The 26,818-nt window shown below is 39.9% G+C and overlaps 1 protein-coding gene across 2 annotated transcripts; it reads right to left on the bottom strand.

Annotated features, from left to right (window-relative positions):
* Positions 1–596: 596 nt before the first annotated feature.
* abcg1 (ATP-binding cassette, sub-family G (WHITE), member 1) lies at positions 597–26,707 on the bottom strand. 2 transcript variants are annotated; one of them, XM_084717671.1, is made up of 16 exons: positions 26,547–26,705; positions 26,076–26,346; positions 23,813–24,059; positions 12,820–12,937; positions 10,359–10,491; positions 9,818–9,868; positions 9,064–9,209; positions 6,892–7,015; positions 6,078–6,192; positions 5,427–5,572; positions 4,819–4,920; positions 4,512–4,680; positions 4,152–4,252; positions 3,358–3,516; positions 2,119–2,237; positions 597–1,688 (listed from the first exon to the last, which is right to left on the bottom strand). In XM_084717671.1, exons 2-16 carry the CDS (start codon positions 26,136–26,138, stop codon positions 1,460–1,462), a joined length of 2,022 nt encoding a protein of 673 aa, XP_084573797.1. In that variant the 5' UTR covers positions 26,139–26,346; positions 26,547–26,705; the 3' UTR covers positions 597–1,459. The 2 variants fall into 2 exon arrangements, with proteins under 2 accessions (XP_084573797.1, XP_084573795.1); XM_084717669.1 differs by having other exon boundaries at positions 26,076–26,707.
* Positions 26,708–26,818: the final 111 nt, after the last annotated feature.

Below are 26,818 nucleotides of genomic sequence, written 5' to 3'. Positions count from 1 at the left end.
CTGACACCTGTGTGTAATTGTTCACGTGTCATGTAAACAGCTGCTGTGCTTCATATCCTCAGAATCTACTGATTTTACAAACAGACTGATGTTATTCTATATTATTCAAGTAAATTCATCCATCTGATGTGACACTCACCCCCAGCAGCTCTTAAAGTTTACCAGACCTTAATTTCTTCACCCTGTGCAGAGTTCTGCAGCAGGTTTACTCACTCACACACAACTTTATTAAGTACAGCAGCTAAAACTCATGCAGACCAATCCAACAGTTGTCTGTGCAGTATGACCTGATTGGTCCAGCTTTGCAGTTGCAGAAGACAGCATGTGAGAGTTTTTATAGAATACAGAGAACTGTATAAAGAGTTCTAAAAATATCAGAAAACTTATCTCTGATGCAACATTCACAGAAATAATCTGCTCAAAATTCAATCATTTCACACAAATTGTGTCGCTGTTTGTGTTACTTGTGCAGTTTATCAGCTGTTTTGTACTGTTATTGTCATGAATTGAATATAATATGAGATATATCCATCCAGACTCTGTGCAGGCTGCTCACACACCAGCTCCTCTGTGTTGTTAAAGAACTGTCAGTGATGTGGGAGTAAATAAAGTTTATTCAGGAAATGATTCATCTTTACTCATGAACAGTCTCAGATACACAGTGTTTGTGTTTGTGTGGACACAGTCCAGACTTTTAAACTGCGATACAGTACTAGTATAAAAAACGATACTCAATGTCTTTCGATACCACAACAACAAGAAATAAAAGTCCTAGGCACAAAAAAGTTTTTTTTTTTCCTTTTTTAATTAACAACCTGCACACAGTGCTGGTACAGGAGACGTCTCTGAACACTGTCTGGTTTTCCTGCTGAACTGAACTGAAGTTTGAATGAGCACGTTAGTCCTTCTTTTCTAGCTTCAGTACCTTTGATACTATAATTAACGGATATTATATCGTTTTGAATATGTGGTATCGAAAAAGCATCACAATATCAATACTTCTGACAACTTAAGTCCTAAGTGTCTTCACCTCGGAGATAAACTAAAGAAACATAAACTTCATCTCCGTCCTCAGACTCATTAAAAACTGAATCATGAGCATTCAGTTGGACTGCAGAGGCTTTTATTCTGAAAACTGTACATAAAGATCAGGTGTTCTCCAGTTCTGTTGGACAGTTTGTTTTGGTCCTTCAGGTTGTGGCACAGTTGAACTTTCAGGAGTCAGGAGACCAGCTCCTGTCCCTGCAGGACCTGACGTGTCCTCACCTCATCCTCTCGTGACACTCAGAAACCCTTAATCAGACCTCCTCATGTCGTCTCGTCTTTGTGTCGTCTTTTAACAGCAAGCCAAAGTAGGATCAGAGTTCACATGTAGACAAACTCCACATCTACATGCTAACTTTGGCCTAAAGGTTTGGTCCTAAGCGCCAGATGCTCGTCCTCCTTTCCTGGTCCTCGTCTACCTCTCAGCGCTGATCTTGTAGCGGAGGACAAAGTAGGCGATGAGCCTCAAAGAAAAGAAGAAGATGGCGAGAACAATGAAGTCCAGGTAGAGTTTGGCGTCCAGCATGTCCAGCTCCTTCAGGATGGCCTCTGACTTCTGGAAGTGACACGTGTCGTCTTCATCACAGTGAAGATCCTCCCGGTCCAGACCGTAGATGGACAGAATGACGCCCTCGAAACCGTACCTGAAACACAACAAGAGGACAGCGTCATCATGTTTATTTCAAACCTTTAGACCAGCGTTCCCAAATTTTGGGAAATGCAGAGTAAAGTGTGGACCATATTCCCTCAAATAGTGACCAGACAGACCTTTATTTTACCTGCAGAAGATAAGAGGTCTTTATTTGAAGCAGGCCTGTATTAGAGTGAACAGAACACCTGCTCTGAATCTACTGGAATAAAATAGTGCATCCAAATAAATAAAAACAAAGTAGTAGACAAGATGGCTGTCTTACATAACAAACCCTTCATCAATATCTGTAAACTGTAATGATGTCATTATTAGTGGGCACATTCACTATAGTTTAAGGTAGAACTGTAAAGAGTCCATGGTTCCTTTCTTCTTCTTCTCTCTCTGTGCAGAGCTGGAGTTATCTAGTCAAACAGCGCCCCCACCTGACATAGGAGATGTAGGACATCCACTGCAGGTACCAGGGGATGGTGTCAAAACTGACGAAGAACCCAGAGAACAACAGAACAGGGATCGCTGTGACCGGACCAACAAACGTAGCCACCTGCAGGAAACAGACACACCTGAGTAAAGTTTTCTCATTTTTCTTTTCTTTTCGTTTCTAGATTAGCTCTAGACTGACAGGAAATGGGGGAGACACACGGCAACGTGCCACAGGCCAAAAGGCATCCAACAAACAAGCAACCAGGGCGCCGCATTAAGTCTTTTTCTGAGAAAAAAATGTGAATATTCTGAGATTATAGAGTCATAAATTTGCAAGAAAAAACAGAAACTCTCTGAGATTGAAGAAACCGGATGTCTGGCTCTGTAATTTGCTGTTTTTTGAAACCTAATTGCCCGAATGAACTGTCATACACAACTGAGTCGAGATGAAACATGAAAATTAAATATCAGGATTATAATGACCAAATTTCTCCCAGTTATCAGTATTATTGTGGTTTTGTTTGTGCTAAAAATGTTTACTTTGAACTGATACACACGCTGAAATACTTCACCAAGTTTTATTTTGAAAATCTCTCAATGATTTGAAATGACGTGATGTCCTTTGTGACGTTTTGATCGACAAGTTGCGTCTGCATCTGAAGACTTGGTTTTATCCCCAACTTAGGACAGAATTATTTTGAGTTTTTCAAAGTGTGGTCATGAAACACAGTTTTAATAATTAAAAATTGAAATGGCAATACTAACCGCTGGGAATTTTGCATGTGCAGGGTGATATGGTCAAGTTTGGAAAGTTAGGAAAATATCAAGATTTAGTTTAAAGTACTTTAAGTACTATATAAGTTACATTAGATTAACTTCCATAGCTTATGCATTACATAAAAAAAGTCAAGTGTGACTTTTGGTTTCACACGGGACATTAACACCAGTCTCTGTAGTCAAAGTCCTGTGTGTGTTTGACTCCACCTCCTCCATACATGGACTTTCTCACTCACTGTCACCTAAAAACATAACTGGCTTCTTGTTGCTGCTTCGTGGTGAGGTCGCTTTAAATGAGAACTGGTTCTCAACTGACTTGTCTGGTTAAATAAAGGTAAAATAAATAAAAATAAAATGACTAACGTTGGAGGGCTACCTCAGGGGACACTGACAAAGCTGCTGTGAAGTCAGCAGGTGAACTCACCTGTCTGTGAGCTCACACAGGTGAGTTCGGTGACACTGACCTGCAGAGACGTGGAGGCGGCTCCAATCAGCAGACCCAGACTCTGAGCCACCAGGGACGTCAGAACCCCCAGAGACAGGAACAAGAAGAACCGTCCAGCGTCTGGAGGCTGAGCCGTCATCCAGTACACAATACTGCAGTACACCACCGGGAATACTACCTGTACACAGGACAGAGAGTACAGGATAGTACCGATGGTAAAACAGTTTGTTGAGAGATGAGAGAAAAGTCCATTGATCAGAATTTTGTTTCTTCTTTTTTCTTTTCCTATTAATCATCTGATGACCCCTCAGATTTATCTGCCGACCCTTTTCGGGGGTCGATGCTTTCTGGATTCACCTTTGGGTCTGACCGGCCAAATGAGTTTGTAAGTTCATGGAACATGCTTTGTTATTAGAATAAATTAGAATACATCTTGAACTTTCTGCTTTGATCCAAGAAGAACTAATCAGATACAGGTGAAACAAATGGTCATCAAAAAGGGCGGGAAAAGGACAAAGACAGGAAGTAAAGGCAAGACACATGAGGGAGGACCAGGACTACAAAATAAAACGGGAACTAACTCACAGAAAACTCCAAACCATGACAGAGACATCAGTATGAACAATCTAATAATGTCACAACGAATCAGATATCAGGTATTTTACTACACTGCCAGTACTGTTACTACATGAATACTGCTGACAATACTACTGTACTTTGACTGCTAATACTCCAGCTATAATACTGCTGATGTGAGTGATACAGCTCAATCAAAGATGATGCATTTTTCAGTTTCAGAGTAACCTGGATTACCTGGAAGGGGACGTCAGCCATGGTTTTGGCCAGGTAGTAAGCCTTCAGACTGTACCAATAGTTCAGGTGTTCCCTCAGGAAAACTCCCATCTCCAGAGGAACTGACACACAAAAACACAAAGTAATGTAATATCACCTTGGAACTTTATAAAAAGATATTTTTCACATGATATAAAAACAAATAACTCTATTATTTAAGTACGGTACTTGAGTAAATGTTTATTCCACCACCGTGTCTTTGTATGTTCTGTAATGTAGAGATGGACTGACGACACTTCTGATGGGCCGATCAGCCCTGATGTCACTACAACCGTAAAAACTGCTTGTATCTGTATTTTGTGGTTGTGTGTGTGGACTCACATGTGAGCACTGTGGGCATCAGAGCAGCGAACATGAGGAACAGCATGGAGAAGAAGAGGAACCCTGAGTTACTGAGAACCTTCTTGGCCTCGTTCCCGATGCCCAGGTACAGCAGACCAATCAGAACACCGATCCCGATGTGAGAGGAGATTCTCAGGTGAGTCAGCACCTGCTCAATGAGAATGCATTATTCTGTGTGTGTGTGTGTGTGTGTGTGTGTGTGTGTGTGTGTGTGTGTGTGTGTGTGTGAGTGAGAGAGAGCTGCAGTAGCTGGTGGCGTCCAGCAGGTGTCTCTGTGTTTTCTCACCGAGTCTCTGAGGATGCTGAGGAACGTCCGTCTGAACAGGATGGAGAACTGAGTCATACAGCTGGCTGAGAAACTGTGACAACCTTCAGATGACGAACTCTCCTGACGTGTACACACACACACACACACACACACACACACACACACACACACACAAAGTTATTCAATAAAACATCTCTCACTGTAATATCTCTGGTTTAGGGTTCATACGAAGTTAACCGTCATGTGGAAGATGCTTGAATCTGACTGAAGTTCTTGAAAGATTCTTAATTTCCAACATATTCTAGTTAAAAAAAAAAAAAAAAAAAAAAACAGCCTTCAATCAGCAGGAGGGTGAAAAGATAATGACTGAATTTTCATTTTTGGGTGAACTATCCCTTTAAAAGTCCCAGATTTTCAGTTTTATATTGTTTTATATCTCAGTGAACTGAGCAGAACCAGACCGTGACATTAAATCAATCAATACAATTCATCACTCAGATCATCAATATTTCTTTTTTAATATACTTGTAGATTATTTTTACTTTAACGTGTTTTCTTTAAAAAAATGTATTTTGTTTGTTGTTGTGTGTGATTTCCATGTCATTTGTGCTGTGTTTGATTTTCACCTCCTCTGTGCGCTGCCACAGGAGCGGGTGGAGGCTGGTGTCGCCGTTCAGTTCGGTCTGATAATCCTTCTCACTCTTTCTGTCCTGGACGGCTTTCACCAGTCGGACCATCTGATCGCCGTATTCTCCGGACGCCACCTCCATCACTGAGGACACGACAGAGACAACAAGCTGAGACCTCCACAGTCACATGATGGAGTCTTGTTTATTTCTGTCTCGTCTCCTCTGAAGTTTTCTCTCAGCTCACATTTACTTTACATTTTTTGTCTTAACCTGTAATCTGAAACTGTCTGGCAAATATAGTGGAGCACAAAGTACAATATTTCCCTCTGAGATGTGGTGGAGTAGAAGAAGAAAGTGACATGAACACTTAAGTAAAGTAAAAGTACCTTAAAGCTCCTCTTTCAGACAGCTCATGTACACGAAAAAATAGTCTGCTTGTCATGATAATTTGTGTTTAAGTTCAATCACCAAGTTAAGAAACTCTTACAAATCTTCTCCTTCTGATATTGTTCATTGTAAAGTTTCACTCTTGGGCACCAGGGGTCCCCTGTGAGCCTGACTGACTGGTGTTCAGCTGAAACTTTCCTACTTCAGTCCTACTGATCAAATACAAATCAAGTCAAGTTCAGTGAGATGTGTGTTTCTTACCGAAGTCTGCAGGGTTGTGGTATGTGGGACAGTTGAGTCCGAGGTCTCTGAGGTAGGGAACCAGACTGGACACTTTCCCTCTGTAGATACACTGACCCTGACTCAGAACATACAGCTGACACACACACAGACAGACAGGAGGTTTATTAATACCATCAGACTGATGAAGACACGCTGGACTCTTTATTACTGTAGTAGTACTAGTAGTATAAGTATATGTGGTGTCTGACATCTGATTGGTTGTGACATCATCAGACAGTTCATTCGGATGCATCAGCCTCGGAGCAGCATGTTTCTGTTGGAGCGCCTCCTGGTGTGTGAACTATTTCATATTGATTGTTGATTGATTAAAGAAGATAAATGAGTGGTAGGTAAACAGGTTTCAGCTCTTGTTTTTTTATCTGCATCACTGTACACAGATCAATGCAACAGCATGACAGGCTGAAAACTTTACAAACCGAGTCTCTAAATCACCACAAACCACAAAACTAACAGTGATAGAAACAGAGCGCAGGACGCAGGACAACTGACCGCTGTTTCTGTCACTGACAAGCATCTTAATAAAAAGTGATACTCAAGATGGCAGCACTCCTCTCTGGAATATTTTGGACTCATTTTTGTACAGAGGGAGTGGATCTGTCTGCCATCTTTATTTAGAGTCTCTGTTTTGTTATTTCAAATCTTAATTTGAAATAAACTCCAGCTGTCAGATAAAGGAGGTCAGAGTTGAGAGTTTGTCTGCTGGGTGGTGAAGTGCAGTGTGTGTGTGTGTGTGTGTGTGTGTGTGTGTGTGTGTGTGTGTGTGTGTTCTCACCTTGTCGAACAGTTCGAACAGTTTGGCGCTGGGTTGGTGGATGGTGCAGATGACGGTTCGTCCTCCCTGAGCGAGAGCCTTCAACAGAGAGACGACCTGGAAACAAGACGAGCTGTCCAACCCACTGAGACACACACAGACACACAAAGACACACAAAGACACACAAAGACACACACATTACTTCGGTTATTTACTTTTTATACAGTCGTCTTTGAAAATAACAGGACAGAGGGATCGTTCCAGTTTACTACGCAGGTTTTAAAGTGTTATAAAGACTTCAGTGTCTTCAGAGGGAGCTGTGTGAAGTCTGATCAGTGTCCTCGTGTGATGTCACTTGAGTCAGCATCAGCTGAACACAATAAATCAGAAACTGAAACAAATCTGTGAGTGTGGAGTGTGTGATCTCTGCAGGGTGTCATGCTGTTCTATTCTGAAACCCCAGTAGTCAAAAAAAAAAAATGTCCCATTGGACTGGATTTATTCGTCAGACTATTATCCCAAAAACAAAAGCCCAATGCTCCAAAATACACATGTGCTGCAGTCACGTGCTTCTCGGATGGTCAGTGTGATCATGAGCTTTAAGTAGTAATGTGGAAACAACATTTAGGCTCCGCTGCTGTAGGAGACATTACCTCTTACAGGCAAAACACACCCCAATCTGTCAGAGCAAGAGCTGCATTATGGGTAATCCAAGCACCAGTTTTTGACAAGGAAGAAGAATGACAAAAGTACTACAGTGTTTTAGTTTTATGTCACTTTCAACTTCTACTTCACTCCATCTCAGAGGGAAACACTACAGTATTTTTGGTAAGAAGATGAGAAAAAAAAGATGATCTCTGTGGTTCGGCTGAGTGAAATGATGAGGATCAGATTTACAGACACAAACTGCTCCTGATAACAGAACAACTCCTCCATCCTGGAGTCTGATCACCATCAACATCATCAGGTGAATGAAGAACATTTGGTGACACTTTATTTGAAGGGGTGTGCGTAAGACTGACATGAATGCTGGCTCCTATGTTCGCACTATGAATGACAAAACTCCCCCAGTGTTTTATTTACCTGCAGCTACAGTTAGCTGCTTTCAACAGTTACTATAGCAACAAGTAACATTAAATCAGAAGGAAATATTTTTCGTGGTCGGAGCCACTTTAAATTACCTTGGTATGACAGTGGTGTTAAAGTCGCAAAAAATACCAATTCTTGCACACTACAGTTTCATTTAGCAGATACTTTTATCCAAAGCGACACACGTCTGAGAGCTGATTCAACACAAGCAAGAATGTTGCCAGGAGAGAACAACATCAGTCAGTGACATAAAGTAAAGTTCAAGTCTGACAGGACGCAGCTGCCTACAGGAAGTCCAAGTGGCGGTGCACAGAGTGCATAAGATGTACTGGACTTTTTATGGATATCTTGTGCTGTCAATATCTTGTGTTATGAAATATTTGTGTTATATCACTTGACATCTTTATGAAAATGTACCGCTGTACTTGCATTGCAGGAAACTCACAGGTGTATAAATGATGGCTGCATTCCACTTAGGAGGTCCTGCTATTGTGCATGCTGCTTCACTGTCATTGCCACTTGCACATTAAATGGACCTGTGTCATTGTTACTGTTATGAAGTCCACCTGCTTTGACAAGTCAGCTTGTCTGCTGTGCAACCAGTCCATTAGGCTGTTATGTCATTTTTAATGGATTGTTTAAGATGTCTTTGTTATGACAACCTGACATTAACCAGACATCATAAAAATGTGACACAAAGGGACTTAATGACAAAAGTGATAAACGTTCATGTCATGGTTTCGACGTTGTCTCATGCACGCCCCTTCAAGTAAAGTGTTCCTGGATATTTAAGCACATGTCAGTCAGAGAACAGATGGACCAAATCCGTCAGGCTGAGGACAGACACGTGTCCTTTTTGAGAACTCAAAAGCCAAGGTGAGTCGGTTTAATTCATGGAGCCAAAAGTGACAGAAGGTTTTAACAATCTGTGCAACAGACGACACCAACCTGAACTACAACTAAACACAGAGGACAACAAGAGAGCAGAGACAGAAGCTGCTCTGAATGTGACTAAAACTAAAAGACTGAATCAGACACAGGGGACAGGATCAGTGAGGACAGGGAGTCCTTCAGACATAAAGAGTCTGTCGAGTGTCTCTGACCTCGTGGGTTCATCAAAGAACATGACTGGAGGATTATTGACGAGCTCCAGAGCGATGGCCAGTCTCTTCCTCTGACCCCCCGACAGGTGAGACGTCCTTGTCTTTGCACAGTCCAGTAAACCCAGAGCCATCAGGATCTCCCGCACCTGAACACACACACACACACACACACACACACACACACACACACACACACACACACACACAAAGCAGGAGGAAACACAGCTGCTGTTTTAACCTCTGACATGTAAACAGTGTGAATCGCTGGAGGGGGATTTTCCTCGTCTCTGCTTTGTGGTCAGATTGAATAAATGAAATGTATTTCTTCTGTCCACCAGTAGATGTTAGAGGTTTATAAGATATGCAAGCTATTTTAAAAACAAGTTATGGATTATCAAGAGTGGAGTGAATCACGGATGGATCCAAATCTCACTTGTTAAGATAAGAGATAAGACAAGATATTCCTCTATTAGTCCCACAATGATCAGATTTACAGCAGGAAAGTGGATAACAAGAATATAAAGAAGCATCAATAAAAAATATATTTAAAAAATAAAATATAAAAAATATGAACAATTTACTCCTATGAAACTGCAACAAAGTACTTTTTGTTTCGGAAAATGCACAGAAAACGTGACAATATGCCTCTTATATTATAACAATTAAAGCTTTAAGTGGGAAAACATCCCTCCTGTCTTTGTTTTGATTTACGTGCATGTATATGACCAGGAAGTAGTCGGGGGTCAGGACTCACCATCTCCCTGCGAGCCTCCACCTTCTCCTGCAGCTTCAGGTTGGCTGAAACCTGCAGAGACAAGAGACACTACTGAGGACACTGAGGACGTTCAGACTGGTTCACCAAGTTCAGATTACAAAAGCTGCAGTACACTGCAGAGAATACTTTTAAATTCTGCAATACACAATTAAATACTGCATAAACTATAACACCATGAAATAAACCTGGACAGTAAACTGGTGATAAAATCAACACTTTATTTGACAAGGTGTCCATAAAACTGCCATTACACTGTCATAAACATGTCATGAACATGAAGGAGGCTTTATGAAACTTTACGACTGTTGTCATTAACTGTCACTTGGTCATTTGTATCATTTTAATGTGAAGTTGCCTTTTAAAATCTTCATCTGCAAACTGACTACAGAAACCAAAAACTAACTAGTGTTTCCCTCTGAGATGAAGCAAAATAGAAGTTTAAATAAAATAAAACTAAAACTCTTCAGTACTGTACTTCACTGCAGTACTTGAGTAAATGTAGTATTGTAGTGTTTAGTACCATCATGGCCTCGTGCACAGTGAGGTGCGGCAGCAGCATGTCGTCCTGCATGATGTAACAGGAAACCTTCCTGAAGGAGCGCAGGTCTCTGGGCTGACCGTTGATCAGGATCTCCCCCTTCATCCCCGTCTCCCTGGACACACAAAATACACACACTGATACACACTCTGATACACACTCTGATACACAAATACACACTCTGATACTGGAGCTCACAGGTCAGGACTGTAAACCTGCTACATTTTGACTTGTTGTAGTTTTTAAGCAGTGATAGAAGAAGTCCTCAGATATCCTGCTCAATCTGTAAACTCTGTTTTTAAGATGTTACATAAATAAAGATATTATTATTATTAAAGTTATTAGTGCATTCAAAGTTTGATTTAGTAGAAAAATTATCAGCATCAAAATATACTTTGAATAGCAAAAGTAGAAGTACTCACTATTCACAGTGGCTTTTTACAGAATAAAATATATTATTGAATTATAATCACTGATGCATGAAAATGTTCATCACTTTAATGTTGCAGCTGGTGGATGTGGAGATCATTTTAATGATTTGTATATTGTTGGTAGTTGAATCTGAATCTGGTTGATTATGTTTGTTTTAATAATCTTAAACTGTTGCTGTCAGGTGAAGGTGGTGCAGTAAAAAGTTTTTTTTCTCTTAGATGTGGTGGAGTAGAAGAAGAAAGTGACAGGAAATGGAAATATTAAAGTACTCAAAGTTTTACAAATGTAGTACTTGAGTAAATGTACTTAGTTGCTTTCCACCACCAGTTGTATGTTTGTGTTTTGTCATTATTGAGCCGCAGGTTCAGTTCTTTCCTCAGCCTGTAGATGGCGCTCTAATACTTCATCTGGTTTTCACAGTCTGTTGACTGAAACACTGAGCTGTTTGTTTTCAGTCTTTCTCCTCAATTGACTTTTATTTACACCTTAATGTGAAAAAAATTCAGCAGGCAACAAGTTCTTCACAATAAAAAGAAATATTTCTTGTTTTAACTAATAAATAAACCAATAAAAAAAGTTATGTTAATCCATCTGAAAAAGCTGTTGTTTTCTTGTTTTAATAATGTGGAGAACTGATTTGTTACAACAACAAACTTCTCATATAATAAAGACATTTTTTATCTGTTGTTGTGACTGAAATGTTTCTTCTTAAAATGGAATAATTGGATGGTGAGAGAACATGACAAATATCTCACTATGATTTGAAAAACATCTCACTATAGTGTGAAAATATTTTGTTATGATGTGGGGAAAATTGTACAAATGTTTTTACTGGTGGTTGTAAGTAACTAACCACTTTTACTCAAGTACTGTACTTAACTACAATCCTACTTGTCATGTACTTGAGTCTTTTGATGCTACTTTCTACTTTTACTCCATTACATTACTCACGTTTCACTGCACTACATTTATCTGACAGCTTTAGTGACTTTATAAACTTGAGAGTCACGCATGGAAGTGAAAAATTATTTGTGCATCCACCCTGAGTTGTGTAAAACATAAATAAAAACAGAATGCAATGATTTGAGAAAACTTTTTGAAGTTTTAAAGGTAAATTCTTTCTCATTCTTTCTTGATATTCAACTTCAGCTGCTCAACAGTCCACAGTCTCTGTTGTCGCATTTTGTGCTTCATAATGCACCACACATTTTCAATGGGAGACAGGTCTGGACTGCAGGCAGGTCAGTCTAGTACCTGAACTCTTTTACTATGAAGACACAGTGTTGGAACACGTCCACAATGTGTCTCTGCATCGTCTGTCTGAAATAATCAGGGATGTCTCTGAAGAAGACGTCAGTGATGGCAGCATATGTCGCTCCAAAACCTGTATGCAGCTTTCAGTCCAGAGAAGTCTGCAGTGTTTCTGGATGTTGTTGATATATGTCTTTCTCTTTGCATCGTAGAGTCTTAACTTACATTTGTAGATGCAGAGACAAACTGTGTTTACTGACAACAGTTTTCCAAAGTGTCCCTGAGCCCATGTAGTATCCTTTAATGATGTGGGATTTTAATGCAGTTTTTAATGCAGTGCTGCCTGAGGGATCAAAGGTCACAGACATTCAGTGTTGGTTTTCAGTCTTGCTCCTTACGTGTAGAGATTTCTCTGGATTCTCTGAATCTTTTAATGATATTATGGATTGTAGATGGTGAAATCTATAAATTCCTGCAGTTTTGTGTTGTGTTTAATACCCAATCATGATCCTGTCACCTGTTACCAATTCACCTGTTTACCTCCGGAAAGTTACAAACAGGCATTTTTTGGAGCGTTCAAAGACTTTTGTCTTTTGTTGCTCCTGAACCAACTTTTTTGAAAAGTGTTGCAGTCATCACATTCAGAATGAGTGAATATTCACAAAAAAAATTAGGTTTATCAGTTCAAACCTTAAATATCTTGTCTTTGTGTTGTTGTATTCAGCTGAATGTAGGTCAAAAAGGATTTGCTGGTACCCACCTGTACCCAGCCAGAATATTCATGAGGGTGGACTTTCCGGCTCCTGAGGGCCCCATGATGGCCACCAGGTCCCCGCTGGTGAATTTCCCAGAGATCCCTTTGAGCAGAGTCTTGTAACCTGAGACAGAACAGGAACAATCAGTGAGCAGGTTCCCAGACGCTCTCAGAGAACCTCTTTGTCCTCCAGTCACCAGCTCAGGTTTCACGCAAGTGTTCAGTTTGGAGGTTTTTCTCTCCATCCAGTTTCACATGAATCTGCTCCGATTCACAGAAACACCCACAAACACCTGAACCAACCTGAACTCTGACTGGTCCAATCATTTAAGAGTTTTTTTATTCTGCTCAAACTTTTATCTCAAAATTGAGTTAGTGAGCGAGACATTTTCTGTGGAGGAGGACAGAAGTCTCCATCTCTCTTTTAATTAGAAAAGAAAAGAAAAGGTTCTTCAGAAAATGTGAAAAGTTTTTTGTTAGTACTTATTTACTGGACTTTAATGTGTGAAAGCACAGGATGGATAAATGCATAATTTAAGAGGGACATTCTGATTATGATTTATGTTTGCTATGATTTCTTGAGGGATTGTGATTGATTTATAATTCCATGTTTGACTTAATCTTTCTCTATTTTATGTACTTAATTGTTAATTAAACAATAAGCTGTTATGTTTGTTGTGTTTATGTGGTTATAGTCTGTATGAGTGGATCCCAGGAAGAAGAGCCGAAGCTTCTGCTGCTGCTAACGAGGATCCAAACACAGTAAAGTCAAGTAAAAACAAAATAAGGACCCCACCTCCCACCATCCCTGTGGCAAAAACAACACATTCATAAACATCCTCGTCTTTTCTAATAATGTCTGTACGGTCTGTTTAGAGGAAACGATCAATTAAATTCATCTTGAATTAACTAAATAATTAACTAACTGACTAAACAAGCTGAACCACCAACAGCTGCTGCTGCTGTCGTCTGTTTGTTCTGATTTAAACAAACGTTTTCTGAAGCAACAAACAACCCAAAGAAATGTGATTACTGTGCATAGCAACTGGGTTACTATGGAAACCACTGAGGATGACTGTAATGATGATAGTGATGGTGACGGTGATGATGATGAAGATGTCCTGCAGTAACCACTGCAGTGTATTTATCTGCTGATGGAGGCTGAACGCTCGTTAATGAGATTATCAGATTTAATCTGAACGAGTCGCATTTAATCCTCCCTGACCAACAGTAACCTCTACTGCAGTAATACACACTGTACTGCAGTAATGCACACTGTACTGCAGTATTAAGTAATACACACTGTACTGCAATAATACGCACTGTACTACAGTAATACACACTGTACTGCAGTAACACACACTGTACTGCAATAGTACACACTGTACTGCAGTAATACACACTGTACTGCAATAATACACACTGTACTACAGTAATACACACTGTACTGCACTGATTACTCTCAGTTACAAACAAATTAATTTAAAGTAAATTATGAAGTAACTTAAATAAGAGGAAATAATGAAGTTCTCATCATGTGACCTGGGTCATGTGATGGGTGGAGGGTTCTCTGTTCCCTCACAGTCGACTGTCAGGCAGTGATCAATAACACTTATTAAAGTTTGGATGATGACCAATCAGATAAGTGACCTGCAGTCACCACGGTAACAGTCTGTCTGCTGATACCCATGATCCATCAGGATCGACCTGCTCATCACCTTTCATCACATCGTGACTCATCCATCATATTTCACTTTTTCAGGGTTTGAAACATCAGCATGTTCAGCTCTGACCATCATCATCATCATCATCTTCATCAGGAGGAAGGTCAGTCCCACCTGAGCAGGTGTGGTTTTTTTTGTTCTGAGTGAAACTTCAGAGGAAACCTGAGCTGTTCAACTCTGACAGCTGCTCATTACTGACTCAGTACAACAAACAGCAGCTTATAGAGCGGAATGTCCTTTATACTGAGGCTGGATTCATTTATCATCCTCCATAAACTACAGTACACTACAGTACACTACAGTAAACTACAGTACAGTGTGTACTAATACTGACAGACCAGCTACAATTAATGTTAAACAAATAAACCATCCCGATGTTTTTTTCCAAGCTTTAGAAACAAAGTTAGCCAACTTTTGTCATCATCAGAGCACCAGAACGTTTCTGGATGTTGAACAGACATTTCATTGAATATTGGTTTTATATTCAATGAAACTCACCATAAAAAGGACAATAATACAGAAGAAAATGTGATTCATTGGCAGCTTCTCCTAAATCACACAGTTCATACAACCTGTCGCCTTTATGGATGTTTTTAAATGTGACGACTTTGAGGTTCAGAGGAAGGATTCCTGCTCTCAGTTGTAAACCAATAAACACCTCGGACTCCTTCAGTTTGCTGTTACATCAGATTCAGGGCCATAATTGACGCTTCCCTAAGCCCCGCCTTCCTTGGGTTACTGTTGATACACCTGCCAAACGTTCCAATCTCGCTCTGCATTTATGCAGTTTACAGTGATAATGGTGGCAGACTTAACATCAACATTTGGAGTCATCATTGAAACATGAGGTTTTTGAATCCTTAGAGATGTAAACAAAAGCAGATTCTCATTTCTAATTGATGACAGAGGATTTTGTCGCTAAAATAATGACTCACAAGCAGAAGTGAAGCTGCCTAATGTAAGCTAATGCTAATGCTAACTCGACCTGAGTCAGCTGAGAAGTGTTTTAAGTGTAGCTTAAGTGTTAATGTTTCCACCTGACACATTTTAAAACAAGACCCCTGTGAAAGTGTTTATGTAAAGTTAGCTAACAGCTGCGTACACGATATAACAGTAATGCTAACAGACTGAGGCAAAAGCTAGCTTACATCTCAGCAAACATTGGTCGGATGGTGAAATACTACATGATAGATGACAGAAATACACTCATTGACGTGGGAAAAGGAAGCGCAGGGACTCGATTAGTGCAGTGGACCTTGAGACGGGTCACCAGTGAGCCAGAGAGAGTCGACCCACTTTGATTCCACATCAGCCCACATCATCCTCCTCAAACCTCCACCGTACAAAGGCAGATGCTGCTAGTAAGCTAACATGAGCTAGCCAGACATGCTAACATTTGCAGCTTATGTTAGAGCAGTTAAAGACAGAGTTTAATAGATTCACCACGTGTGTGCTCTTGTGTTTCCCGTCTTTGAGAGACGACAAAAAAGACGCCTGAGCATCACTCTTCTCTGAGCCTCCTGCACACCTTCAACATGGAGAGAAATGGAAAGCTTGACAGCCTTAGTTACAGTTGCTAACCTATGACTGGACAGTTGCTGTTTAGAGGCGGGGCTTGGTGAAGGGTCATTTGTGCTTGATTTGAACATATGTTTGTAATTTTGGTTTTAACAAAATATCATGTAACCAATTTGCCTCAAAAAACAAGCAGTTTTCTTCTAATTGTGTTCATGCTGCATGTTAAATTATTACTGAACATATATTGTAAATCTGCTTCATCAAAAATATAATAAATCTCTTAAAACCAAAGAGAATTTTGAAAAAAAAAGAAAAAAACATTTTATTGATGCTGTTTTCTGACATATTAAGGAGATGAGTCTGATCATTTCACTTTTTCATCTTATTGAATCAGGAATCCAACCCAGATCAGCCTGAACAGAACAAACTTATGAACGTGTAATAACAGCGTGCAGCTCTGCTCTGTATGGAGTCTGATACTTTACGTTTTTCAAAGTCCTTTAATATCCTCGAAGCATCATTCAATAAAGGGGAGACACGGGCATCATAAGGTCATGAACAAGTCAACTATCTGAGGTCTTTACTTACTTTAAACTTTGTTCACCAACATTCGTTCAGTTTCTCTCTGAAATGTTTCAGGTTTTGTTACTAACGTCACTCTCATGCAGGAGGGAACGTTCTCAGGACACTGTGTGACGTTCCCAAAAAGTTCTCTAAAGGTAAGAAATGTCCTGAACCGTCAGAGGACATCGGGGACGTTCTTAAAATGTCTTCTGTGGGTTAAGAAAGTGCTGCAGTTCGAAGTCCTGTATGACTTAAAGGGGGGGCGTTCCATTTTGGATATGTTATGAATATAACTGAAGGAACTTATTTGAACCAAGAAAGAACATCATACAGTAGTTTAGTAGTCAATATTTAACTCAATGCAGATTTAAAAACAACCCTCACTGACCAGCGCACTGCAGAACATCAAACACAAACATTCATTCACACAGGTTCCTGTTATTAAAGGTTGTTATTAAGGGTTCTGCAAACATTATGGGAATGGAATGTATAGGCCTTGAGGGAACATCCTATAGTACTGGTCTAAACATTCCGAGAACGTCCTGAATGTTCTCTGACAGTCTGACAAAGAACACCCCTATGCTCTTTAAAGAACTCCACATTGTGAACGTACAGGAACGTTCTGTGACGTTCTCAGGAACGTTTCCAGAACGTACAGCTGGGCCACTAATCATCAAGATTATAAAGAAATACTATGTATACTAATTTAATTTACTGAATTAGAGATAATATCATGAACATATTTTACATGCAGGATATTATATATTGTATATATTGTTTAATATATGTGTTATATACAAATGGAGTATTGGAGCCAAAAGAAAACTTGGAATTTGAGGAATAAAATTAAAATATATAAGATATATAAGAAAAATATCCCAAATATAAAGAAAAAAAAATAAAGTCAAACTGCTGTTGATGAATCAGACTGAAACTTTAAAGTTTGTTAGTTTAATTTGAATCTTTAAGCTGACTGTGACTGCAGTCTGATCACACATAAACCTTGTTACATAAACAGCAGAATTTAAACTCATCAGGTTTCCGTTTCTTTGTCTTCTTCACTCTTTTCTTTCTTTTGTCCTGAGAAGCTGAAACGTGATCTGAGATTTTCTCTCCACGTTCACTGAACATGGTTTTAACATCTCTGCTGCTAGAAGACAAAAAGAACTTTCAAATATAATTCTACTTTATTTAATTTTATTAGTTTTGTCTCTTTGGTCATTTGTAATTTTAGACATTTCCATCTTTGATATTCTACAGTTCTCAAAATGTTTCCTTTAAACAAAAGCATCAGAAACATCTTGTTTTTGGTTTGTTTCTTTCCAGCTCCCCTCAGTCTCAGCAGCATCATCAATACAGGATGTGTCATATATAATTAATACAAGGAAGTTTATCTTTACATCTCCAGACAACACAATATCAAATCAGTTATCACCTGATCCAGCAGATGGAGGATGTCAGGGTGTAGTGAATCAAAGTGGACAAACATCTGACACCTCATCTGGACGCCTGCTGTGCAGGGCTCCATATTAATCATGTCCCTACAGCCCACGGTCACACAAAGTGACTCTGTGCTTTTATCTGCACACTGTGATCCTTCAGAAACAGAAACTTCAGAGCTCCACAAACATCCCGAGTCCTTCACAACTTTCAGTTCAACTTTCCCTGAAAACAGCTACAGTCTGGATTTACTGAGCGACTCAAACTGCTGACACAATCCTTACAGAAGAACCACAAACACAACACGAGTGTCGCCCTGCAGGAGTGTAAGTGTGTAGAATCGGACACATCTATGGTTGTAATGTCTTGCGGTGTTCGCCGCCAGAGGCAAAACTAAAGAGGAGTGATGATGTCGGTGCTGCGAAGGTGAACTGTGAAACAGAGAAACTTTTCTGAACATAAGTCAGTATCTCATGCGCGCACGCACACACACACACACACACACACACACACACACGCACTTTTTCAGGTACTTGTACTTTTGTGAGTAGATTTTCAAGTCTGTACTTTCACTCATACTACACTGCACGATGTAATCTACTTAGTTACTTTTAAAATCACAGTTGAGTACAATTTGAATTAATATCCAAACATTCAGTCTGCATTTTAGAAGCCAATCAGGTGATTTGACCACAACGGGCCAATGAAAACAAAGACATACAGACGAACAACAAAGCAAAACGTTGCAGGAGCACACTTTGGAGTAAGGATGTCTGGTGAAGCCGTTTGTTCAATAAGGAAAATTAATCTTAAGCCTAAACTTTTAAACTTTAAAATGAGAAAAAATGACAAATAAACTGAAAATAATAAAAAAAAAAAAACAAGGGAAAAATGTGTTTTGTATCTTATAAATGACTAATGATGTTTTGATAATTAGCGTCTCCAACTACCGTTTCAGGAAAATGCACAAAATTTGCCACCCTAGTTTGGAGTGGTGACGGTGACATCAATGCTTAAAAGTAACTAATACTCTGAGTAGCACTTTTACTTAAGTATATTTCTAACAGCAGTACTTATACTTGTAATTGTAATATTTTTACTTGTAATATTTTAGCAATGTAACAGTACTTGTACTTGAGTACAGATTTTCAGTACTCTTCATCGCCATGTTTTGTTTACATTGTTGTTCAAGTCGGTCCCTCGCTCCTCATTCCCAGTGACATCACACACACATTGTGGCAGACAACAAGCTGTGATTGGTCACATGGCCGCCTAGCTGCAGTTAAAAATGGGGATGCAAGATTAGAAGCCTGTGGTAAGAAAAATTGAATTTCCTGCCACTTCCTGTCATATAGATCCTCCATCAGGATCAATAAAGCTGCTCCTTCACTATAAAGCTCGGTTTTATATCAGTTTTTCATTGTGTTCTATACTTTCAGCAGTGAGCGACGCACACAGAGCAACCATTTACTGCATAATGCAGTCAGAAAGTACAATTAGCTGATAATCTACCTGATCAGCCACCATCAGTAATCAATACACACATTATTAAACATTAATCAAACTAATAACTAACAGCAGTCAGTCAGACAGACTTTAACAGTCACCTTGTGTGTCTCTAGTCATGAAAATCAATATATCAGCAGTTTGAATGAACTAAAGCTTTCTGCACCAAACTCCATTTAAGAAATGTCACATTTTAACAATTCAGTGTGTGTCTGTAAAAACACAAACCCATAGAAACACAAGATAAAAACAGTCACGTGTCGACAGTCTTCTTGCCAGTTCAGCTTCAATAAAATCCATAAAGATAAACTGTGTTTCTGTATTTTCTGTCACCAGCCTCTGTTGGTTAACCATGTTATTTAAATGGGAGAAGAAGTGGAGATTCTGAAGTTTTGATTGAACATCTGTTCTCACATCTGTGTTGTGTCCTCAACGTGAAGACTGGGATGTTGTTTACAATCTCACAGATTACAGCACAACAGGACTGTGTCACAGTGTTAGGACGTGGTTCATGGAGCAGTAAACCCTTCACTGTGACTGACAGGAGTTTCATCATCAGCTGGTTTCTCTGTATTTTATTTTCTCACGGCGGCGCTGAGCGACAGAGCTGCTGCTAATCTGACCTGCAGCTATTTACAGCAGGAGACCCTGACTGAGATTAACAGATTACAGCCTGATAATCCCGCACACACACACACACACACACACACACACACACACACACACATACACACACACACACAGCATCCCAAATCAGACTGATAATAATAAACTGCTTCTTGTTGAAATAGAGCACAACACCAGAGGAGAGTAACTAAGTACATTTACTCCAGTACTTATATTACAGAAGTAAATAAATCAGTGTCACAGTTTGACCTGTTCAGTAACACTGGGATCATGTGACTTTACTGTCTGAGAGTAAATGTTTACATGTTATTATAGCACTTAATGACATTTGTGTAATTCCGCTGTTTTAAACCTGAGCTCTATTTATTTATTTTATTTATTTTTATATCTTTTACAAAAAAAAAAGAATTTTTTTCTTTTTTCTCTTCTCACTTAAAAAAAACCCTGATATTAAACCTATATAGGATGCAGGTGTTTCGTTTCTTTGTCTTGATATAATTGATAGGATACACTGATAGGAGTTTGCAGCACAGTGTCTGAATACATTATGAAAGGATCCCTGCACCTTTTTTTAAGAGAAAGATCATTTTTATTGAAGCAGAATCAGATGATTTATCACCAGATTCCATTTACAGAAACAATCATTTTATTGCTGCCTCGATCAGTTAGTTTCTGTTACTGTCACTTTAAAATGTGTACCTGTTAATTACTTAGATCCTAAATATTTAAAAAATAAAATAAAATAGGGCCTGGGTTTAAAAATATCAGAATTGTCCTTTAATTTAGTCCAGTTTTATCAAACATTTAGACATAACAAGACCTCCGCTATAAAAAGGGACTTAAGGTTTTGAATCTAAATATTTAGACTCAAAATCATGATAAACAGTAATAATAACTGCATTTTGATTTGCTTTGATTTATAACTAGGGAGACCTGTGATTAATCTTGTAGGCTTTTAGTCTCCCTTGTACATTCTTGTTATTATTTATATTGATTTCTTTATGTTTTTTGTTCTAAATAAAAATCAATCAATCAAAAACCTGAATCAACAGATCCTCTCTGAGCTGTTTGAATCCTCTGATACATGAAATCTGTTTGAATTCATTAAATCCTCATCTTCATATTCTGATCAGCGGCTGACGGCACGACAGCCAGCAGCTGTTACAGACCACTGTCCATCCATCTGTCCGTCCTTCTGACTGTCTGTCTGTCTGTCTGTCCATCTGACTGTCTGTCCGTCCATCTGACTGTCTGTCCGTCTATCTGACTGTCTGTCCGTCCATCTGACTGTCTGTCCGTCTATCTGTCTGTCTGTCTGTCTGACTGTCTGACTGTTTTGTATTAACTACTCTGTTTCATCAAAATGTAATTGTCTCTTTATCTTCAATACCAACACAGAAATCAGACGTCTGATACATCATGTGAAATACTCTGAATACACAACCCTCTTCTTAACATATCATTCATATTGTTATTTTCTAACTATATTCAAAAGAACCACGTACTCACCTCTCACCGCTCCAGTTATATTTTATTGTCATTTTAACTTGATTGTTCTGGAAAACATAAATTATAGTTCATAGTGGAGCTCATCTATGACCCGTCGATCAGACTGATCCACATGTTTACACTAATATTCCATCAAAAATTAGAATCACAGAGTCTCATGTAAACACCTGAGTCAGGACAGATTGATCTGATCTGAATGAATTTTCAATCTGATTGATCGTGGTGGTATAAACCTTTGATAATCTGATTAATAAGGAACTAATAAACATGTAAACATTTGTTCTGATCGTGTCTCTCTGGTTGGAATAAATATATTTTTGGTCAGCAGCAGATAAAACTTTCTATTGCTCTCAGGATATGATGAGGGTTTATCTTGAAAATAACCTGAACAGAAATCTTTCTTCTTCTTCTTCTTCTTCTTCTTCTTCTTCTTCTTCTTCTTCTTCTTCTGTTTCTTCTGTTTCTGGCAGATCAGATGCTGCACAGGCGGTGAAACCAGTTTATCAAAGACACAATATTCTGATGTTTTGGGGCCTGTAAACACGTTTAATCAGATCACTTTATTTTATTTTATTACATGGCTTTGTTAAATACTCGACTCTGATTGGTCAGTTACAGGTCTGTTATTGTCCCTTACTTAATCAAACGAATGAATTGTCATTTCTGATCAGAATGAGTAGAGTCAGACTGAAGGTTTATCAGCTGTGAGTGGAGGTTTTAAAATAGAAACAGACAGTGAGTGATGTTCTGAACTCAGTAAGTCAGTGTTCTCTAACAGACTGACTGACAGTAACCTGCTGGACGTCTCTGATCCTCAGTCAGTGTTTACAGGATTACATCAGAGCTACAGACCTGTTATAACTGCTCCATCTGCAGCAGCGCAGACATTATTATCACTGAACACACAGACTGACGGTCCGCAGACGACGGATTATAATGATTCTTGACTACAATGGAAGAACACTCAGACTTAAGTTAAAGCACCTTCACCCCAATTTAAAAATAGTTGATATTTGCCTCCTGTGAACATCTCACTCCACACAATTTATCCACAGGGGCTCCTCAAGGGTCAGTGCCCTGCCCTCTTCTCTTCCCTCCGGACAACCACAGCCTCTGCTTGCATCTCGTCATGCCTCGCAGTGATCTCATCCCTCTGTACAACAAGAAATCGGTATCCAGCTCCAATCCACCCGGCTCACACCTACAAGGTCTGCCCGAAACTTGGGCATCATGATCAACGATCAACTAACCTTCGAGGTCCACGTGGCCTCGATTGCTCAATCAGACCCTCCCTGTCTGAACATCCAGCACAACTCTCAGTCTTTAAGAGACTGAAGACCAGCTCGTTTCATGAACACCTCCGTGCTTGATTTACTGCACAAAATATCCATTAAAAAAATCCATGCATCTATGTGCTTTGCCTGTTGCACTTCCTGTAGGCTCCTACATCTTATCAGACTTGATCTTTGCTTCATGGCACTGACTCGTGTTGTCCTCTCCTGACTAGATCCTTCCACGTCTCATATCAGCTCACAGATGTACTTTTGGATAAAAGCATCATTGGAAATTGTAATCCCACTCCCACAGAAATACTCCTGTCTCATCCCACTCCCGTCAATCCACAATCCACCTGTCATTACGCAGGGCCGCAAAACCATGATATTGTACAATATTATATAATTAATCAATATGAAAATAAAACTATTGAGTGCCTTAGGAACGAGGTAGAATGGAATTAGAACTGGTTGGTGGGACTATTTATCTTTTAAATACATTTTTAACACAGGAACATAATAAACTGTAGCATACAGGGGCCACTCCGGGGGCCACCACAGTTAGAAGAGCCTGGAAACGTCACTGGAGTCTGAACATTTTGTTTTTTGTGAAAATCCTGCAGAGTTTAGCTTTAAGTCAATTTTTTTGCTGAAGTTTCCCTGATGTTAAAATCAGCTGATTTTTGTTTTTAACAACAAACTGAATATTTAGTTTTTTGTTTGTTTGTTTGTTTTGAGACTCGTGATGACATCAGCTCCACCTCTGTGACAGCTGTTTTTAAAATGTTTCCAGAATAAAGTGTGTGTCAGGCGTGTATCTGGTGTGTGCGTCAGTACCTTTCTTCCTCCACCAGGGTCCCTCTCTGACTGAGTACGAGACGTCCTTGAACTCGATGTTGACCGCCGGTCTCCGCGGTAACGAGGAGAACCTCTGGGCCTCGGTCAGGTTGTTGTCCACCTTCTTCAGGTGTCCCTGCAGCAGCGGCGTCTGCTGGCTGCCTGCCGCCCGCTTGTTAACCACCTCGTCCATACAGACACACACCGTCCGGGGGTCCAACATCAGGTCCGGGGGCCCATTGGTGTTCTGAGGGACAGAGCAGAGAGATGTCAGAATCTGTCCTGTGATGTCTTCACATGTCCACAGAAGACATCAGACCCTGCAGGTGTCTTACTGAAATTGATGGATCAGCCATCAGCAGCAGTTTTAAACTGTTCCTTTAAAGGAACATTCACACTGATTTTGGTGTGTGAACTCAAAACAGACATGGTGGTAAACAGCTGAATTTTATACAGCAGAGCTCCTCATAGTGTCTTCAGGTCGACACGGAGCATCAAGGCTCCGCCCCGCTGCTTCACTTCATTAAATACAATAAAGATCAACCTCACATCTATAATCCTGTTTCTATTTTTCATGTTAGTTATTTCACATCTTACTTTAGCAGTCTAGTGCCTGAACTCTTTTCATACGAAGACACGCTGCTGGAACACGTCCACAATGTGTCTCAGCATCATCTGAAATAATCAGGGACGTCTCTGAAAAAGACATCAGGGATGGCAGCATGTCGCTCCAAATCCCCCTTCATACCATCACAGATGTGACAGTTACCCATGATGCCAACCAACCAATTAACTGACCTACTGACCAACCACCTAACAGTGTCCCTGAGTCCATGTAGTATCCTTTATACAATGATGTGGGTTTTTAATGCAGTTTTTAATGCAGTGCTGCCTGAGGGGTCAAAGGTCACAGACATTCAGTGTTGGTTTTCAGTCTTGCTCCTTACGTGCAGAGATTTCTCTGGATTCTCTGAATCTTTTAATGATATTATGGATTGCAGATGGTGAAATTTATAAATTCCTGCAGTTTTCTGTTGACAAACGTTGTTAAACTGTTGGACTGTTTGCAGTTTTTCACAAAGTGGTGAATCTCACCCCATCCATGCTGTGAACCACTGAAACTTTCCAGGACGCCCCTTCAATACTCAATCATGATCCTGTCACCTGTTACCAACTCACCTGTTTACCTGTGGAACGTTACAAACAGCTGTTTTTGAAAGTTCCACAATGTTCACAGTCTGTTGTTGCTCCTGAACCAACAGGATGAGTCAATATTTACAAAAAAACTATGAAGTTTATCAGGTTTTTAAATATTAAATATCTTGTCTTCGCACTTAATTCAGTTGAATACAGGTTGAAGATGATTTCTGTTGTGAACACGACATCAGACTCAGCTGATCCAGCTGTCAACGCTTTTCTGTACTCATCACATACAAATACACTAACTACTTCAAAACTGTACTTCAGTATTTGTTACTTTCAGTGTTGGTATGTGGGGCAGCGTGTGAGCATCCTGTTCCCATATGGACACTAATCTGAACACACACACACACACACACACACAAACAGGCTGCAGGAGGTAACTGTCGGACAGAGAAGAGCTTAGTCAGCGAGGATTTACTGACAAGAAGAACCAGACTGCTGCTGTGATTCAGCACATAGACTCCTATCTTTATCATTATCATCTTCATCATCAGATGGAGTCAGATCAGTCTCAGTATTGAATATTGACACAGATGGATTCACTTACGTGTTCCTGAATTTGTGTAGACTCCACAGAAAGACTTTTTCTCATATATGAATAAAAAACAGATCCTAAAACATATTTCTGATGTACACATATATTTATTGTCCTAAATAAATGTGGTAGAAATCCACAAATACATGTATATAGTATAAACATGTTGGCAATTTTCATTAAAAACATATCTGGATGTTGTTAAATTTATTTAGACTGTTGAACCTGCATTTACAAACTAAACAGCTTGAGTCACAAACAAATTATCTGTAGCCAATCAGATCCCTCGTTCTGTGTCATCCAATCACATTAGTGCAGATTTGAAGGTGTCATTTAATGTGCAGCTGTTAATGTGATCAGGTAGCATTAGTTTTATTAATTTCAAGTTAATCTTTGATCATCACATTTTCAAAACTCATCAGACAATCATCAACTTCAGTAGCTCACATTTCAAAGAAAAAAACAAATGATTCACATGTCTCCACTGTGTGTCCACTGCATGTCCAGGGTGTCCCCAGTACTCACCATGATGATGGAGTTGGTGACGGTGGGGTTGTGGACGGACCAGGCGGCCATCAGACAGGCCATGGCCAAGAGACAGCAACACTGTGACGCTCTGCTCCGCTCACACACATCTGATCACAGCTCACTGACACATACACTCTGCAGCCTGGGAGGAATGTCATTGACTCCGCCCACCGGTACCCTGACTCCACCCACCTACCTGCTGAACACACCCCTGCTCTCTGATTGGTGGAAGGTTTTGTTTCAGCTTCATCTCTGCTGTGAAGCTCATCTAGAAAATGAAGAGAAACGTTCAGATTCAGTTTCAAAATTGTTCAGTGTGAGGATCAGATGATGTGTGGACGAGTGAGTCAGAGCAGAAGCAGCAGGTCTGTAGGTGTCCTGGCCTGCAGAGGACTGTACTGACCAACAGTGGGACGGAGGAGGACAACCACTGAACTGGAGACAGAGCTGTGGACGTTCAAGGCTCACCGATTCTCGTGGGGAGTGAAGGTCAACCTGCCTGTTCTGATCCTACAGAGGAGCTGGAGAAGTGAATGACAGAAAGCAGTCAGAACACGCAGTGCATTATGGGAGCACGTAGCCACAGAGTGTCCACGCCGACCCCCCGTCCCCGCAGAAAGCGTCTACAATGGACAAGTGAGCATCAGAACTGGTCCATGGAGCGAAGGACAAAGGTGGAAACACTGAAGTAAAGTAACAGTAAAAACTACCAAATTAAACGCAGGAAATACCAAATAAAA

Source organism: Lutjanus erythropterus, chromosome 4 (assembly GCF_056507025.1).
Source record: "Lutjanus erythropterus isolate fLutEry1 chromosome 4, fLutEry1.hap2, whole genome shotgun sequence".
In the NCBI taxonomy this organism is placed as follows: domain Eukaryota; kingdom Metazoa; phylum Chordata; class Actinopteri; order Lutjaniformes; family Lutjanidae; genus Lutjanus; species Lutjanus erythropterus.
Note: the sequence above shows the minus strand (reverse complement) of the source record. Positions and strands in the feature narration are given on the sequence as shown.

Bases quoted from the DNA above. Each gene is read 5' to 3' on its own strand.
- abcg1 (XM_084717669.1), bottom strand. From the start codon at position 26,138: ATGGCCTGTCTGATGGCCGCCTGGTCCGTCCACAACCCCACCGTCACC. The intron at 6,193-6,891 runs GTGAGAACACAC...TGTGTGTGTCAG, and splicing joins TGTTCGAACTGTTCGACAAG to CTGTATGTTCTGAGTCAGGG. The intron at 4,253-4,511 runs GTGAGTCCACAC...TTTGTGTGTCAG, and splicing joins GATGCCCACAGTGCTCACAT to TTCCTCTGGAGATGGGAGTT.